We start from the raw sequence: 16142 nt of genomic DNA, 5'->3' as shown, positions 1-16142 counted from the left end.
GCTCAAATGACGCTGAAAGTGAATTAAAACATTTTTGTGTTTAACATTTCTATGTCATGGCATTAATAAACGGTAACAAAATGTGCATCTAGAACCTACAATAGTGAGCGTGAAGAGTAGCACTATTGTGAAAATGAGCAACTAAGAGATAAAATAAATACATAAAATAAAATAAAATAAATAAATACAGCCCTGAGTACCTAACTTTGACTTCTTGAGATGTTCAGGTATGAAGCACACGTGCTATAGGCTAGCATATAACATCTCTGTGGTAAAAATCGAAGAGTTTATCAGCATAATTTACATTTTTTTTTATTTGGAGAACTCATATCATTGTTGGCTAAATCAGCAGGCTGTAGTCCAGCTCCAGTAGCTGCTCAGTTTAGGGTACAGGCTCCATAGTTGCTATATTACTGATTAGATGAGACATTAAAGCTGTACTGTGTTACCTACAGATAACAAACTATGACCAGCATGACAAAGTTCACGGTTAACCAGCATAGTAATGGTACGGCATCATGTAGCTAACATTATTAAGAAATTAGAAGTTTTATTAGACTCTATTTTGTCTCATTAACTGTATGAGTAGCTGCCCTACCTGTTAGCTCGGGTTTGGTACAGACAGCCTTTTACAATGTATGTTTAATGTGTGCTTTTATAGTAATCAGTGAGGACAGAGGTGCAAAAGAGACAAGCAGAGAGAGAGAGAGAGAGAGAGAGAGAGGTAAATGAAATATAATCAGTTTGAAACTATCACTTGATTTAGTGGAGGTTTCAATACGCATTTTCAGCTAAAACTAATCATAAATAAATAGTGGAAGCATTAAATAAACTTAAACAGCGTAGGAGTCAAATCAGTTTATGGAACAGTGATAGCAGTTTATGAAAGAATGGAGGGATGGGGAAGAAACAAATGAAAGAATAGGGTGCACATCAGTTATGGAGGAATAAAAAGGAGCAATGATTTTGTTAAAAATAAAAAAAAACTAAAGGAGAATCTTACGGTTGGGGTAATTCTTATATTTGGCACTTATTCTATTCACTATGAGATGTAGGTCACATTTCTGCAAAAGGGACCTCACTAAAAGTCTGATCCTAGTTACAGGGTTCTCATTCCTTTATCTGTTGTGGAGTACTTTAACAGCGCTCCAGCTCTTATATAACCGTCCTGCGTGTGATAGTGTGTATAAAGTCTAACAGGTTTGGCACATTTTCCAGCCTTATCTTAATTGCATTAACTGATAACACTAAAATGAAGATCAAACGTCAGTCACTGCTTTTGTAATCGTTGATGTATACAAAACAACTGGGCAGTTTTCCACTTTTACAGCACCATAAAGAGCCCTGTAAGGAGGATTATCTGTGCTTTGTTAAAGCTCTGGAGATTACTTAATTAGAGATAGATAAACAGTGTGGATTCCATCTGTGCTATCTGCGGCCGTCGTCTCCAGGCCTGCTTGTGGTGACCAAAACTAACCACGTCTCAGGGAAGTATGCAAACAAAATACTAAACAATGACCAACAAACTCCTGCATAGACTGCATTTCTGTAAGTATCCAAGCATCATTAAAGGAATACTGTAGTGTTTTTTAAACCTAATCTCAATCTACCTCATTGCTCATGTATATTTGATCACCACAGATGATTATTTTGATGCAGAAGAGAAACAAACAGGACAAAATGCATGGGCTGTGTTTCCATTTGCATTATAGCAACTGCATTTTCAGTTTATAGGGGACCCTCAGTGCCTCCCAGGCCTTAAGAGAAGGCCTAATGCATACGAAAACATGCATGTCCGTAATTTTTAATAGAATCACGCTTGTATTTAAACTCTGCAGGTATTGCAAAACTACTCATTCCATTGTTAAGTATAAGTAAAACTGGCCAATCAGGAATTGTTCTTCTCTGTGGTAACTAGGTAGATAAAGCTAAGTAAGCTCTCCTATTGGTTAGGACTTCAGGAGCTGAAGAGAAGTCCTAACACATTAGATTAACTATTAGTGAACCAACCAATAACGCTTTCGTTTCCAGTAAACAGTAACAATGTTATGAGAAAAAATGTCACTTTAGGCCTTCTAGAAGTTCTAGATACAGCACTGACTGTGAACATGAGCAGCAGCTTAGTCAATGGCCTGTTAGAAATGGAAAACAGTGGCGGCAGCTTTGTAGCAGGCCTCCACTGAAAGAGTCACTGTGAAACTGTTACAAGCTAAAATATACGCCAATATGTCCATCACAAGCTTCAAGCAGAGCATTCAAACGGAAAGAATACTCAGCATCGTGTTCAGTGTGACATCACTGCATAAACTCAGAGCCTCCTAAACTTAAAAAATCTCCAAAATGCACCTATAATGGGGGTTAATGTGCAGGTGATGGAGCGAGATTGTTCATTCACTGAAGTGTCTTTGAGTTTATTCTGCAAATATTAGTTTGTTACATATCAGATAAAGACATCTGCACCTTTTGATTAAACTGTTCCATAATGGTCTATATTGGCATTAAGGACTTACTCTGACTCCTGAAGAATGAGAGTGCTGCATCGTCCACACTCAAACAAAATAAAATGTTGAATTAACTCAAATATGTTCAGTCAAGAAGTTTGCATAAAAGCGATTTGAGTAGATATTGTGATGATTGCGCTATGAAGAAAGGGAGAAGAACACTACTGTTTACAGGTTTAATGCTTTATTGGAGCTGTGTTGGCCACAGCCACACTGTACATACAAGCCAGGCTTCAGACTAACGGCTAGCTCCAGCATAGCTTGGGCCTAAGCCTTTCCCCAAAAGGGGAAGAGCGTTGCACTACTTTGCTCCTAGCTCTCCACTGTCCAGTTCTTCCACTGTCCAGTTATTTGAAGCATAGACCCCCAAAAATGGAGGCTCCCAATACCGCTCTTCAAAAGAAGAGTCCCCAGTAGAACAAACCCAAAGCAACCCAAACACGTTCACCAAACACGCTACAATATGAACGAACTGGACTGATTGATTTTATGTGTTACTCCTGCATTCGACTTAATGCAGTTATGTTCAGCTAACGAAAGTAGATGATTGTCATACTGGACAATAGTGACAACATAAATTATTAACTGCAAACATTTTAGAGGCAACAGCAGACACCAGAGTTTCATGCAGTGTATTATTGATGTCATTTTGGCTGTATTATTCAGTTTTTTTAATATGTGGGTGTTTTTTTTGCATTTTGGTGAGTTTTTAACTTTATTGGCAGGAAACTATGTAAGACAATATGCAAATAAATGGAGCCAGGAGCCAATGGAAAAGTTGGAATGTAATTAGCTAATAAGCTAATCAAAACCAACAACGGAGAGTGATTTAATTTTTTAGTGCAGTTCTCACATATTACATAAGATATGCAACCAATATTAGGCACTCATACCTGTTATCTTTACAGCTGGCCATAAAAGATGCTTCACCATTGCATAAATGAACGTACTCGTGACCTTCAGCACCTGCTAGCAGTAAAAGGCAGCCAAGAACCTCCCAGGCTTTCAGATCACATTAACCTCATCAGTGCTGCAGGCGCTCCTGAGTTTTCTGCTTCAGTGTCTGTTAAAGGTGTCTGAAGAGTGAATCTTGAGGGAACAGCTGGACAAGCGTCCTTAGCTACCTTGCACTTTTGCTGTTTTAGCAACCTCGCTACATAATAGCCGTGCTGTCCACTTCAGAATGTGGTTGCTGGTGTTTTTGGTGTCGTTCCTGGTTTGGGCAGGTGGTACGTTTTGGTACCTGTTTGGCAGACGAAGCCCTTTCACAGTGGAATCAGTCAGGCCTCCAGAACCGATGGAGCTTGACCAGAAGAAAAGAGACAAAGTTCTGAAGCAAGGTGAGTGGACGATGAGTCTGTAGGTCAGGATTTCTTCTGAAATTAAGGTGTTAATAGTGAGTTTGTGCTGCAGTAGCAGCCTCATCTCTTCTGGGAATGGCTCTAAATATTGAAACATTGTTGTGAGGATTTGATTAAGCATTAGTAAGGTCAGGTACTGATGTTGGATGGTCAGTTCTGGATCACTCCAACTCATCCCAAAGGTATTGGATGGAGCTCCATCACTCCAGGGAACACAGTTCCACTGCTCCACAGCCCAATGCTACCCCTCTCGCCAATGACTGGCATTGGCTCATGTGCAGCTGCTCCAAGGTCAGCAATGGGTCCACTAAGCTCAATTACTTCATTCAAAAGGCTGTGTGGATACTTTTGTACAACTACTTTTGTAGTGAACTCTACAATGGCTTTACAATCAGTTTTATGAATATATATGAATGATATCTGGCATTGCTGAAACAGATGGCAATATTGGGTTAAGTGATTGTCTGTACAGTTACACTATGACTATCCTTGCCTATCTTTATGTATCATTGATGTGAGACAGACAGGTTTCTGTGAATTCACAATACAATGACATCAATGTCAGTGCTCTGTTTCTGCAGGCTTCACCAGGGAGAAGGTGCCACAGAATCTGGATGCAATCGTGATCGGCAGTGGGATCGGTGGGATGACGGCAGCAGCTACGATAGCCAAAATGGGCAAGAGAGTCCTTGTGCTGGAGCAACATGACCAGGCTGGAGGCTGCTGCCACACCTTCATCGAGAAAGGCTTCGAGTTTGATGTCGGTAAGAAGTTAATCACGTATAACCAACACATTTTGGCCTTAATTGACCAGTCAACACTTTGGACTACTTCAAATCTTGGCCAGATGTGCTCTTATAAGAAATTTTGATTGAGAACATTCAGCAGCCAGAGAAACTTAGCACAGCCAGAGGTGCCACCAAGGGGTGGCCGGGGTGGCCAACGCCATTGCCACCCTGGAATGAAGCATGGTCGCCCTTCTGGAAAACCCAGTCATTGAAAGTGAGACAGTCAGCCATCATCACTCAGCCATTATAAATAATGCATTAATTATGCTTTATGGTGACAATCTGCCACCAGAGTAGTTACCAGTCAGTTATAAGAGTCTGATGATGCTAAATTTAATAAAAATTAACATATTTTGCTGTGGCTAATTTACTCAGCAAACATGTGAGTGAATGTGGGGCCCTTCAGCAGTGCTGCACATTATGAAGTAGACTATTCAATGGTAAGTTAACTATCAAAAATGAGCTATAATCGTTTACACTGGAGCTCTGCCACTCAGACTCCACCCATCACACCTCACTGCCGAGCCCCCTTACGCTGGCCCCACCATCAGGCCTTCCTGTGCTGGCTTCGGCCTCCAGCCTTGCCACGCTGGTCACACCGTCCTCGCTGACAGGCTCTCACAGCCGGCTGATGCACCCCAGCCACGCTCGAGCCTCATCGCAACCCCATGTCAACCACTGTCTTCCGCTGCATGTCTTCGCCATACCGCTCCTCTCTTGCAGTTCTCAGCTTGGTTTGGTCTACTCCGCCATTTCACTGCTCAGTTTGCCATTTCCTTCCAGTGTGCTAGGGGGCGATCCCACTTCTGACACCATTGCAGTCAGTGTAGTACAACAAGAGGACCTGGGAAACAGCACTTCAAATGAATTTTATTTACACAGGAGCAGGACAGACCTGCCACTCAGCGCTACTGAACAGCTGGGACAGTCTGGCAGGTCAACTCTCACCATACAATGTCCTAATATGGTGACTACAAAGAACACACCAACTGCCCCACAGCCTGACAAAGAATAGCACAAGCAACATGTCTGTGCTAACAACACTCACAGAACTGCAACTGTGAACACTGAATGTCTCTCCTACCACAATGCAGCGTTTCCTGAGGCCCCACACGACGCCGCTCTGCATAGCCATGCCTGCTGCGCGTCCACAGCCAGTAGCAGGCCGCTATAAAAGTTTAATATGATGTCTAAAGATAAATAATGTTAATATCAGTTAGCTAGCTAGTTCGCTTTTCCTACAACTCTGACTCGCTTCAGTGTCAGCTTCTTGAGCCATCTCAAGCGTGAAAACCTGACAAAAATGACTGCAAACATAGAATTACACTTATTTAATAAATATTGAATGCAACATCTGAAAATACCTTTTGGCAGCCAGTTTATAATGTTTAAATCTACATTACATGTGTTATTACTGTTTATCATTAATATGACAAATAACTCCAAACGTTTGAATGGCCAAGTTATGAGTAATAAAATGATTTATTTCTGTCTCTAAAGGGCTTCATTACATCGGTCAGCTGCATGAGAACAGCTTCTTTAGGATTGTTATGGACCAGATCACTGAAGGCCAGCTGCAGTTTGTGGAGCTGGACAAGCATTTTGACACCATCATCATTGGCACTGGAGAAGAACGGAGAAAATACACCATCTACACGGGCAAAACTGAGATGGAGGAACATCTCAAGAAGCAGTTCCCCAAAGACGTCAAAGCTGTGGAAGAGTTCTTCAAGATCATGAAGGTAGTGCTGATCATGAAATACGTTCCTTATCGAACGGAATAGAACATCTTGAGAGCTCAAGAGTGAGACCACTTTAAGTCTTGTGATAAATTTTTAAAGTTGCTTCATTTTCTCTAAAGATCTCAGCCAGAAAGACCTCTTTCTTGGCTGCACTGAAGCTGGTTCCCCAGTGGTTGGCGCTGTTCCTGCTGAGGAGCGGCATCGCTGACCTCTTGTCCTCCGTCTTCCGTCTCATAGGCTCCAGTGCAACAGTGGTGGCTGACAGCTTGACCTCCAACAAGGATCTCCAAATTATCTTTGCTTACTTCTTCTATGGTGAGGTGATTTGCTTGGTTCTTGGGTAGTTCATCTATGTGTTTATCCATGCATCCATTTATCTGCTAGTTTTATGTTAGTCAGTAAGTCCGGGCTGAAATAGGTCTTTCATAACTTCTTTCTGCAGTGCCCCCTAGTGGCCATTCACATGTGGAATGGAAATGGACTTTTGATCATTTAAATTTTTAATCAAGTACAATATTTTTTCCCTGTAACTCTGTTATCAGATGAACTAGGAATCTGTCGTCTTTCTGTGTTTGAAATATTGTGACTCTAGGTTGAGCTGCTAGCGAGCAATGAGGGGCGAAGGGGAAGGAATGAGAGCCCCCCACTGTGAAAAAGCACTCAAACACAAAGACGGCTATGCCGAAATAATACAGAGAAACCTCAATTTCTTCATTTCAAACAACTCACACAAAACAAAGAGCATTTAAGCATTTAAACACAAAACACTTTTATAAATGTTGACTTGCACTATCACCTACGAAGATAAAAATCCAGTTTGGATATTTGGTAAGTCATACACATTTCCATCAAAATATATCACATTATTGATTAAATAAACTGCATAGTTCAGCTGAGGGAGCTCCAAACGGATCAGATTTTTCATTGGCTCCTGTGAAAATCTTTTATATTGGGTTTTTTTAGTACAAAACGAATGTGGCCAACACAAAAGAGCCAACACTTCGCATCAATATAGGTCACACATAGACTTCAACCAACTTCAGAAGCACAGGCTTTTGATACATAGGATCATTTTGTGGACTTAAAAAGAGGGTTTTATTTTTTTAAAAGGTAAAGGGGTGTCCAGAAGATTTACAGGGTCATTCCAGCCTACAAATAGATGTAAATATGGTATTTGCTGTGTTATCCAGTCGTCTCTAGTGCAGCATCGTATCCCTCAGAATCAACATTGTGACAGAATTCACAGTTCTATATCTTTTTCATGTTTTACTTCACCTCAATACCCAACAAACATTGCGGAAATACATCCTACACTCATTGGGAATTCCTGTGGTGCCAAACAGTCCTGACTGCTAGCATAGCCACTGAGATATATGTTAATAAATACAACCAAGCTAGCATTAGTGTAGCTCTTACCTCAGCCAAAACAAAACAGTGATTTTATTTTTATTCAGCACTAAATGAACACCAGCTCAGTTTTAACCCTTTCAGTCAGGGAAAAGGAGCCAAACTGAGCTAAGGTATCTCAATTAGGGAAGTAGACATAGCTTCTTTGCTAACTGTGGCTTTTAGCTTGTTGTTGTCCTCATCTAACAAGTCATTTCCATGGTTTGAGTTTTCTGTTCTCTTCATAGTAATGATGAATAGTTGAAGACAGTAACTACAGTTATATGGCTGTAAGATATTTGGCTAGCAGAAACATTAGCCATCTGGCTTCCTTCTGCATTCGCCAGCTAAAGAACAATATTACCATTTCAAACAGCCCCCAGAATCCACCCAAAGCAGTTATAGCTGTGTGGGTTGTAGGTTATAGGTTTACCCCACCTTCAAAAAGCCAGAAAATCACTCTATACCCTGCTAAAATCAGTGTACACCAGCATGGCTAGTCACCAGCAAAACCAGCATATGTTATGTTTTGGATGCTGGTATGGTGGTCAACCAGCATGACCATGCTGGGGTGACCAGCTAAAGCAGCACTAGACTTGCTTGCTGGTCTGTGCTGTTTCTTTCAGCAGGGTACCTCAGCACTACAGTGTAGGATGGAAGCATGTTCACAACAGATGTAGTGATGGTTAATTTTTATTTTGGCTGAGTGTCATTTTTAAAAGGAGTCCCAGGTTTTGTTTTTTGTCTGATTGTGATTTCTCCCTGTGGACCAGGTGTTCCTCCAAAAGATTCCAGCAGCCTCATCAACGCCCTGCTTCTGCACCACTACAAGCGTGGAGCGTACTACCCAAAAGGGGGCGCCAGTGAGATCCCATTCCACATCACTAAGGTCATCCAGAAATACGGGGGAAATGTTCTGGTCCGCGCTCCTGTAACTCGCATCCTGGTCGATAGTAAAGGAGCTGCATACGGTGAGTGAAAGAACGAGGTTACAGCAGTCGGCTGACTCAGATTTGATAAAGCATCAGATTTATGGATGAGAATAATTGTCTAGGAGAGCTGTGGAAGCTTTGTTTACTCAGAGTAACACAATTACTGCAACTATATATATTTTTATTGGAGACACTTCACTATAGGGGGACTTTCTAATGGCCTTTTAAAGCCCTTATTAAGCCTCATTAAACCAGTAATTGGTAATTAACTGTCCTTTAATTGACTACTTTATCAGCATTTTTATTTGTGTATAATATGCTAAAACATTTGCATAGCAATTTAAGTGTCTATTATAATGCAATAATATAATACACCTTGTTAAGCCTTAACAAGCCAGTAGCTGATAACTAATGTATCAGGCTAATAACTGGATGCACATCACTGTTTTATACACAATGAATGACATGCCAAACATTGTCATGTATATAAAAGTGCCTAGTTACTGTAAAAGCATAGTTATTGGTCTATAAAGAATTGATGTGTAGACAGTTGATTATCAGCTACTAGCTTGATAAAGATTAATAAGAGCTTTACAAGGGCATTTTAATGTCCCCCATAGTAAATTTATACCATTTATTTCTTTGAGAGTGGACCATATAGCTAAACATTATATGGTCAAATTCCATGTTATTGTTGATTTTCTAAGTGACAATAACAACACATCCTCTACAGAGACACACCTCTGCACATTTTATTGCTGTTTAATTACATTTTAAATTTATTACTGTTTATTGATTAATTTAACACACTGGGAAAAAATAAAACAAACTTTACCCTGTGCAAAAGTTATGGCACCTTATATATTTTGTTTTTTCCCAATGTGTTATATTTAACATATAAACAGGGATTGTGCACTAAAATGTACAGAAAAATGCCATATTAGAGGGTGATCTTTGTAGAAGATGTGTTAACATACTTTCAATTAGAAAATCAACAACACATGAAATTTGACCAGGGTGTGATCACACTTTGGCATGTGACTGTATATTGATATTTATTGTATTTAATGTTTTGCAAACAAGTTACCTTCTTAACAGGTCACGTTTTATTACACACTTCTATAAACTAATAATAGCTCAACCAGTTTGCCCTGAAGTCCCTGTAAATACCGAATAAGAAACCTTAATGTGAAATTTGACTGGGATTTTAAAGGGTTAACAGACAAAATGAGGTAGCAAAACAGAAATGCCAAATCTAAAAAAATATATAAATATAAATATAAAAGCTATAAAAACCAACTTGCAACATTTTTTATGTAACATGAAACAAACTATTTAAGAAGAAAACATAAAAAAGAAAATAACAGTAAATGAATTAATAAAGATGATGTTTTCATCTGATCAGCTACTTGTTACTATGCAGTTGCTGTTCACTGGTTGTTGTTGTTTACAGGCTCTCTAGAAAGTTGCTCAGTGTAGACGTACTGGCCACACCCACCAAATACTCAGGAAAACATATTGTTACATAATTTATCATTATAATGTTGACATATCGTCGTATCGCCCACCTTTAAATGTCTATAACATGCAGTATCTCATGCTGTGGTTCTGTTGTAGGCGTCTTGGTCAAGAAAGGTCAGGAGGAGGTGGAGGTGCGGGCTCCTATCATCATCTCCAACTGCGGAGTCTTCAACACCTTCAAGAGGCTTCTGCCTCCAGAGATACAAGCCAAACCAGGTCAGATATTCATCACGTTATCAGTTCTTCAGTATCTTCGCTGTGAGGACCTCAGGGGTCAGATTTATTCTAAACACCCTCTAAACAATCTCATCCTGCAGAGATTCAGAAGAGGCTGGACATGATGAAGCCTGGACGAGGATCATTTTTAGTTTTCTCAGGTTTTGACGCCACTGCAGAAGAACTGGGCATCAATTCCACCAACCTCTGGCTCTTTGAGAATAATGACATGGATGCCATGTTAGTACTACTGCAAAACAGTGAACCTCACACAATACATAAACATCAGTTCATGTGGTTTATTAAAGGGGAATTCCACCAAAAGTTCTGCATAATTCAGTGGCTGGATGGTGTGAAATACAGTGGTGTTGATAGGAACCAGGGGTCGCCATGACTATAACACAAACATAGACATTATATTTACTATCCAACACTATGCCAGTGCCAATGCATAGACATTTTGGAGGATTTTGGAGTGATTTAAACATTTGTTTAATGTGACACTGATGTTATCAGTGCTTTGCTGATGGGATTTCCAGTGCTGTGGCCTGTACTGCACCACAGGGGGCACCCAAGAGTGAGAAAGCATGTGGAACCTGAGCTGACCCACAAGACCCACAGACTTGATGTCACCTCATTAAAACAGCTTGGGAAGAATGACCATATAAACCTTTTTTGTAATGCCAAGAGCACTTATACAGTCTTATAAAGGGTCTTATATCAACCCCCCCCGCCCGGGTCTATCTGTACACAAGCCTGTACAAAACCACCAGTGAACCTACACGTCTCTTCTGAGGTTTATATGGAATGTTGATGATGGGAAAATAGTGGAAAATCTGAAATAATAAGTTTTCTTTGGGGACTATTTTGCCTCACAGCACCCTGCATGTATCCCTCCACCACGAACTGAGTTTTTAAAAAGACCAAAATCTTCATAAAACAGCGTCTCAGTCATCAGGCAGTGAATTCATAACCATTTCATATAGTAACTTTCTTTGAGGAGCTTTTAGAGGTGGACGTCTGGTTCCTATCACCACCACTGTGAACAATTAATTTCATACCAAACCATACTACTTTCTGCCATAGGTGGAGCGGCCAGATCCGAAGATCATCCAAATACCAGCATTTTTTGCAAAAATGCTTAGTAATTTGGCACTTAAATAGTTTGGGTAGTTTCAACAACATAACAGAAAAGTTTAACAGCAGCCCAGCCTGGTCTTCTCTTCAGAGTGATACTTGTTGTTACATGAAGTCCACACAGGGTAGCGCTGTTGCCTCAACCTTCAGAGTTTGAACAAAGCCAGCCGCAGCGCTGGGCTCCTTGCCATTCTTCCATTTGGACATGGTTTTATTCTCCGCTGTGTCCAAGCAGAAACAATTATATGACGGGCTGTGGGAAGAACAGGCCAACCCCAGCATTTCTATGTACCCACATTCTTCAGCAAGGCTACATGCATAGATCTTCTACCTAAAGCTCATATAGACTCAGTTCCCTTGCTTTCTGTACTGGTGTTATAATGGGTTTCAGCAGTGCTGCACCTTTAAAAGATCTGTTTTTATGTAAAGGATGGACGATTTCTTCAGTTTGGAAAAGGACGAGGCTCCAGATAACATCCCCATGATGTTCATCACTTTCCCCTCCGCCAAAGACCCCACGTCGAAGATTCGTCACCCAGGTACAACCTCTGGAGCAGCTGTGTCTCCGCCTACACTGCAGTGCTTCCAAAACTTTTATGGAGTAACTCTTCCAACTCCTAGACCTTCAATTAGAGCTCTGCAGTTCAGTGATGTGGCAGAAAGAGCTGAGCGTTTGGAAGCTGTAAGCTGGTTTAGAGCAGGAGGTCAAATGAGGTCACAGTAAAGATTTACAGTACTGTGAAAAAGTTAGAGACCCCCCTTCATTGATTACATTTCCAGTCAAAACAGCCATTAAGTACAAGTTATTCATTTTTCAGACTTTATTGATGTAATAATAATTATGCTTAAGTTATGTACCACAGTGTGTCTATCTATCAATCTATCTACATGGACAAAACTATTGGGACACCTACACATCACACCTACAGGAGCTTTTATGACTCCCATTCGAAATCCATAGGTATTAATATGGAGTTAGTCCCCCTTTGCAGCTCTAACAGCTTCCACTCTTCTGGGAAGCTTCTACAAGATGTTGGAGAGAGTCTGTGGGAATTTTTGCCCATTTATCCAGAAGAGCATTTGTGAGGTCAGACACTGATGCTGGACGAGAGGGTCTGGCTCACAATCTCCGTTCTAGTTCATCCCAAAGGTGTTTGATGGGGTTGAGGTCAGGGCTCTGTGAGGGCCAGTCAAGTTCTTCCACACCAAATTCACCCAGTGAAGCCTTTATGGAGCTGCTTTGTGCACTGGGGCTCAGTCATGGTGGAACAGGAAAGGTTCTTCCCCAAACTGTTCACACAAAGTTGGAAGTGTACAACTGTCCAAAATGTCTTGTTCAGCTGAAGCATTAAGATTTCCCTTCAGTGGAACTGAGGGTTCTAGATCAACCCCTGAAAAACAGCCCCATATCATCATCCCTCCTCCACCAAACTTTATAGCTGGCACAGTGCAGTCAGGCAGGTAACGTTCTCCTGGCATTCACCAAACCCAGACTCGTCCATCAGACTGACAGATAGAGAAGCTGATTCGTCACTCCACAGAATACGTTTCCACTGATCCAGAGTCCAGTGGAGGTGCTTTACTCCACTCCATCAGACGCTTTGCATTGTGCCTTGTGATGTAAGGCTTGAATGCAGCTGCTCAGCCATGGAAACTTATGCTATAAAGCTCCCGGTGCAGTTTTTGTGCTGATGTTGATGCCAGAGGAGGAACTCTGCAGTTATTGATCAGCAGAGCGTTGGAGACTTTTGTGCACTTTATTTAATTGATTAAATGTGGTGTGTCCCAATACTTTTGTCCATATAATGTGTCTATCTATCTGACAAAAAAGGAAATACAATAAAAAGAAGAAAAAGCAGAGGCTCCAGATAACATCCCCATCACTTGGGGAACGCTGAAATCCAATGATGCTGGAGACCTCAACATCACTGAATGAGTTTGATTACTTCAGAAAATGATCAACCAGCTTCTAAGACTGAACTTTGGAGGTGTTTCTGCAGATTCTTTGAGGAGCTGAAAGTGAGTCTCCTGAAGAGAATGGAAGGTAAAGAGTGACTCACTGACTCACACAGCTGAGAGTAGATTTAGTTGTGTGATTTTGTACTTAATGGCTGTTTTGACTGAAAGTTACATAAATTGGGGGTCTCTGACTTTTGCATGGTACCATATCTATATTAGAGTGGACAGGTCAGCACCATATATTCATATAAGAGGTGATTTGTATTTATTCTTTAATGTGAGTGTACTCTACCATGTATTGTTACTAATAGCAGTATTAATGTTAACCTTACAGGTAAAACGTGCATGACTATTCTGACTATGGTCAATTACGAATGGTTTGAGGAGTGGAAGGACACTACGGTGAAAAAACGAGGGGATGACTACATGGATTACAAGATGAGATTCGCCAACAATCTCTTCGACTGGGCCTGTATGTACTTCCCCAAACTCAGAGAGAAGGTAAAGAAATGAAGGAGATATATATGAAGGAGAAACATTTTCAAGAGCAATGTCTCACCTTGAACGATGTTGACGTTTAGATGTGCCTCATTTCTCTTTTTCATCTGTATCAGTTGGTTTTTCAAGAGGTAGCGACTCCACTGACTAACATGCACTACCTCGGAGCTTACCGCGGAGCCATGTATTCAGCCGAGCACAACTTGGACCGCTTTCACGTAGAGGTCATGGCCAAGAACCGCTGCGACACTCCTGTCAAAAATCTCTTCATTTCAGGTATGGCCAGTCTTTCTGCTGGATAGATTTAATATCAGTACAAAACCCACTTATCTCCATATATATATTTTCTACAGGATCTACTCTTGACATTGTGTGAACATTTCATGATAGGTGGACCAACAGGAGTGTAATGACATTATTTTACCTTAATAATTAAAAACATTTATGCCATCCCCTGTAAACTTACCATTTTTGGAGTTGCAAGATTTTATTAGGACAGTCAAAACATGTAGAGCTTTATATTAAGCACTATAGATATAGTATCTACCTAATAATACCTTCTTAAATGGGAACTCAATTTTACTGCATTTCTGCATAATTCAGTGCTTGAGATGTAAACAAAGCCCTTCAGAGTGGCTTGATGGAAATGGTTCATTGTAGATAAACTTACTGACTATGACGGCGCTGTATGTTACATGTAACTACTTGACTACAGCACATAGACCTTACAGTCAGAGCTATTTCTCATGTCTGTGTTTTTCAGGTCAGGATGTGTTCAGCTGCGGTATCGCCGGCGCATTACACGGCGGTCTTCTCTGTGCCTCCATAGCGCTTGGACACATCGTTTACATTGACCTCTTGCTGCTCAAGAAGAAGCTGAAGAGGAAGAAAGCTAGAGAGATGGCTGCACTCGCTAAGAAGAAGCTGCAGTGAGATTAAAAATCACAGGCCCAGCAGATTAGAAGTGCACATATAATTATAATATTATATTATATATAGCATTATATCTATTGATATTTATTATATATATATTACACATTAAATATATATATATATATATATATATATATATATATATATATTAGTAATATCAATATATAAAAAAAACTTACACTTTAAAGAGCAAATTGAAATGAAACAATGACAGATGTTGTTTGACTCTTAGGAACTGTCCTGGATTAACAATTGTGCTCTTAAAAAAGTAAATATAACCAATTTTGTGTCATTTTTTTAACATATTAATAGCTATCCTACAAAATAATAATGAGTGAGTGAGTTTTATTGAATTGTATGCAAGAACTGCCATCGACCTTAACTACTCATAATTTTTCATAGAAATTTGTGAATTTGCAACTGATGGTTTCTACTGAAATAGCTGAAATAGTACTTTTAGATTATTGAAATAAATGCCAATAATCCATTATCGGAAATAAAATAATAAAAAAACAATGTGACTTTGCAGTTTTTTATTTAAGAAAAAAAAACTGTCTACCAATTTCACACATATTCTGAGAGAAATTTTTGCCCACTCCTCCGTGCAGAGTCATTTCAACTGTGCAACGTTTGAGGGGTTTCTTATATGTACAGCCTGTTTTAAATCTCCCCCACAGCATTTCAATGGGATTCAGATCTGGGCTTTGGCCATAACCCTCCATTACTTCCTTTTGGTGGATTTACTTGTATGTTTGGGATCATTTTCCTGTTGGACGTTCCTCTTCTTCAGCTTTTTCACAGATCACCTCACAATGTCCTCCGGCCCTCTCTGATATGAAAGAGAATTCATAACAAGTTCTATGACTAATTTGGCCAACATAGCAGCTCCAAACCATAACACTTCCACCACCATGCTTCACAGCTGGTATGAGATTCTTCTGATCAAATGTTGTCTTTGGTTTTGCCAAACATGGCTTCTGGTTCTGTGGTCAAACAACTCTTTTGCTTCAACATCTTTTTGATTCATCTGTCCACTGCACAGTGTTCTAGAAGTCCTGGTCCTTGCCTAGATATTTACTTGCAAACTTTGGTCTTGACCCGATGTTCTTTTTAGACAGCAAAGGTTTCCTGCAGGGGCACCTCCCAGGTAATTCAGATTTGTCCAATC

The 16142-nt window shown here is 40.2% G+C and overlaps 1 protein-coding gene across 1 annotated transcript; it reads left to right on the top strand.

Annotated features, from left to right (window-relative positions):
• The first annotated feature begins 3466 nt into the window (after window positions 1-3466).
• Window positions 3467-15485, top strand: si:ch1073-13h15.3 (inactive all-trans-retinol 13,14-reductase). Its single transcript, XM_036573376.1, has 12 exons — window positions 3467-3841; window positions 4444-4626; window positions 6151-6392; window positions 6512-6707; window positions 8552-8749; window positions 10328-10447; window positions 10549-10687; window positions 12014-12123; window positions 13878-14044; window positions 14158-14317; window positions 14805-15063; window positions 15114-15485. Exons 1-11 carry the CDS (start codon window positions 3685-3687, stop codon window positions 14972-14974), a joined length of 1842 nt encoding a protein of 613 aa, XP_036429269.1. The 5' UTR covers window positions 3467-3684; the 3' UTR covers window positions 14975-15063; window positions 15114-15485.
• Window positions 15486-16142: the final 657 nt, after the last annotated feature.

Source organism: Colossoma macropomum, unplaced genomic scaffold (genome assembly GCF_904425465.1).
Source record: "Colossoma macropomum unplaced genomic scaffold, Colossoma_macropomum, whole genome shotgun sequence".
NCBI lineage: Eukaryota > Metazoa > Chordata > Actinopteri > Characiformes > Serrasalmidae > Colossoma > Colossoma macropomum.
The sequence above is the reverse complement of the archived record's forward strand: the minus strand, read 5'-3'. Positions and strand labels throughout refer to the sequence as shown.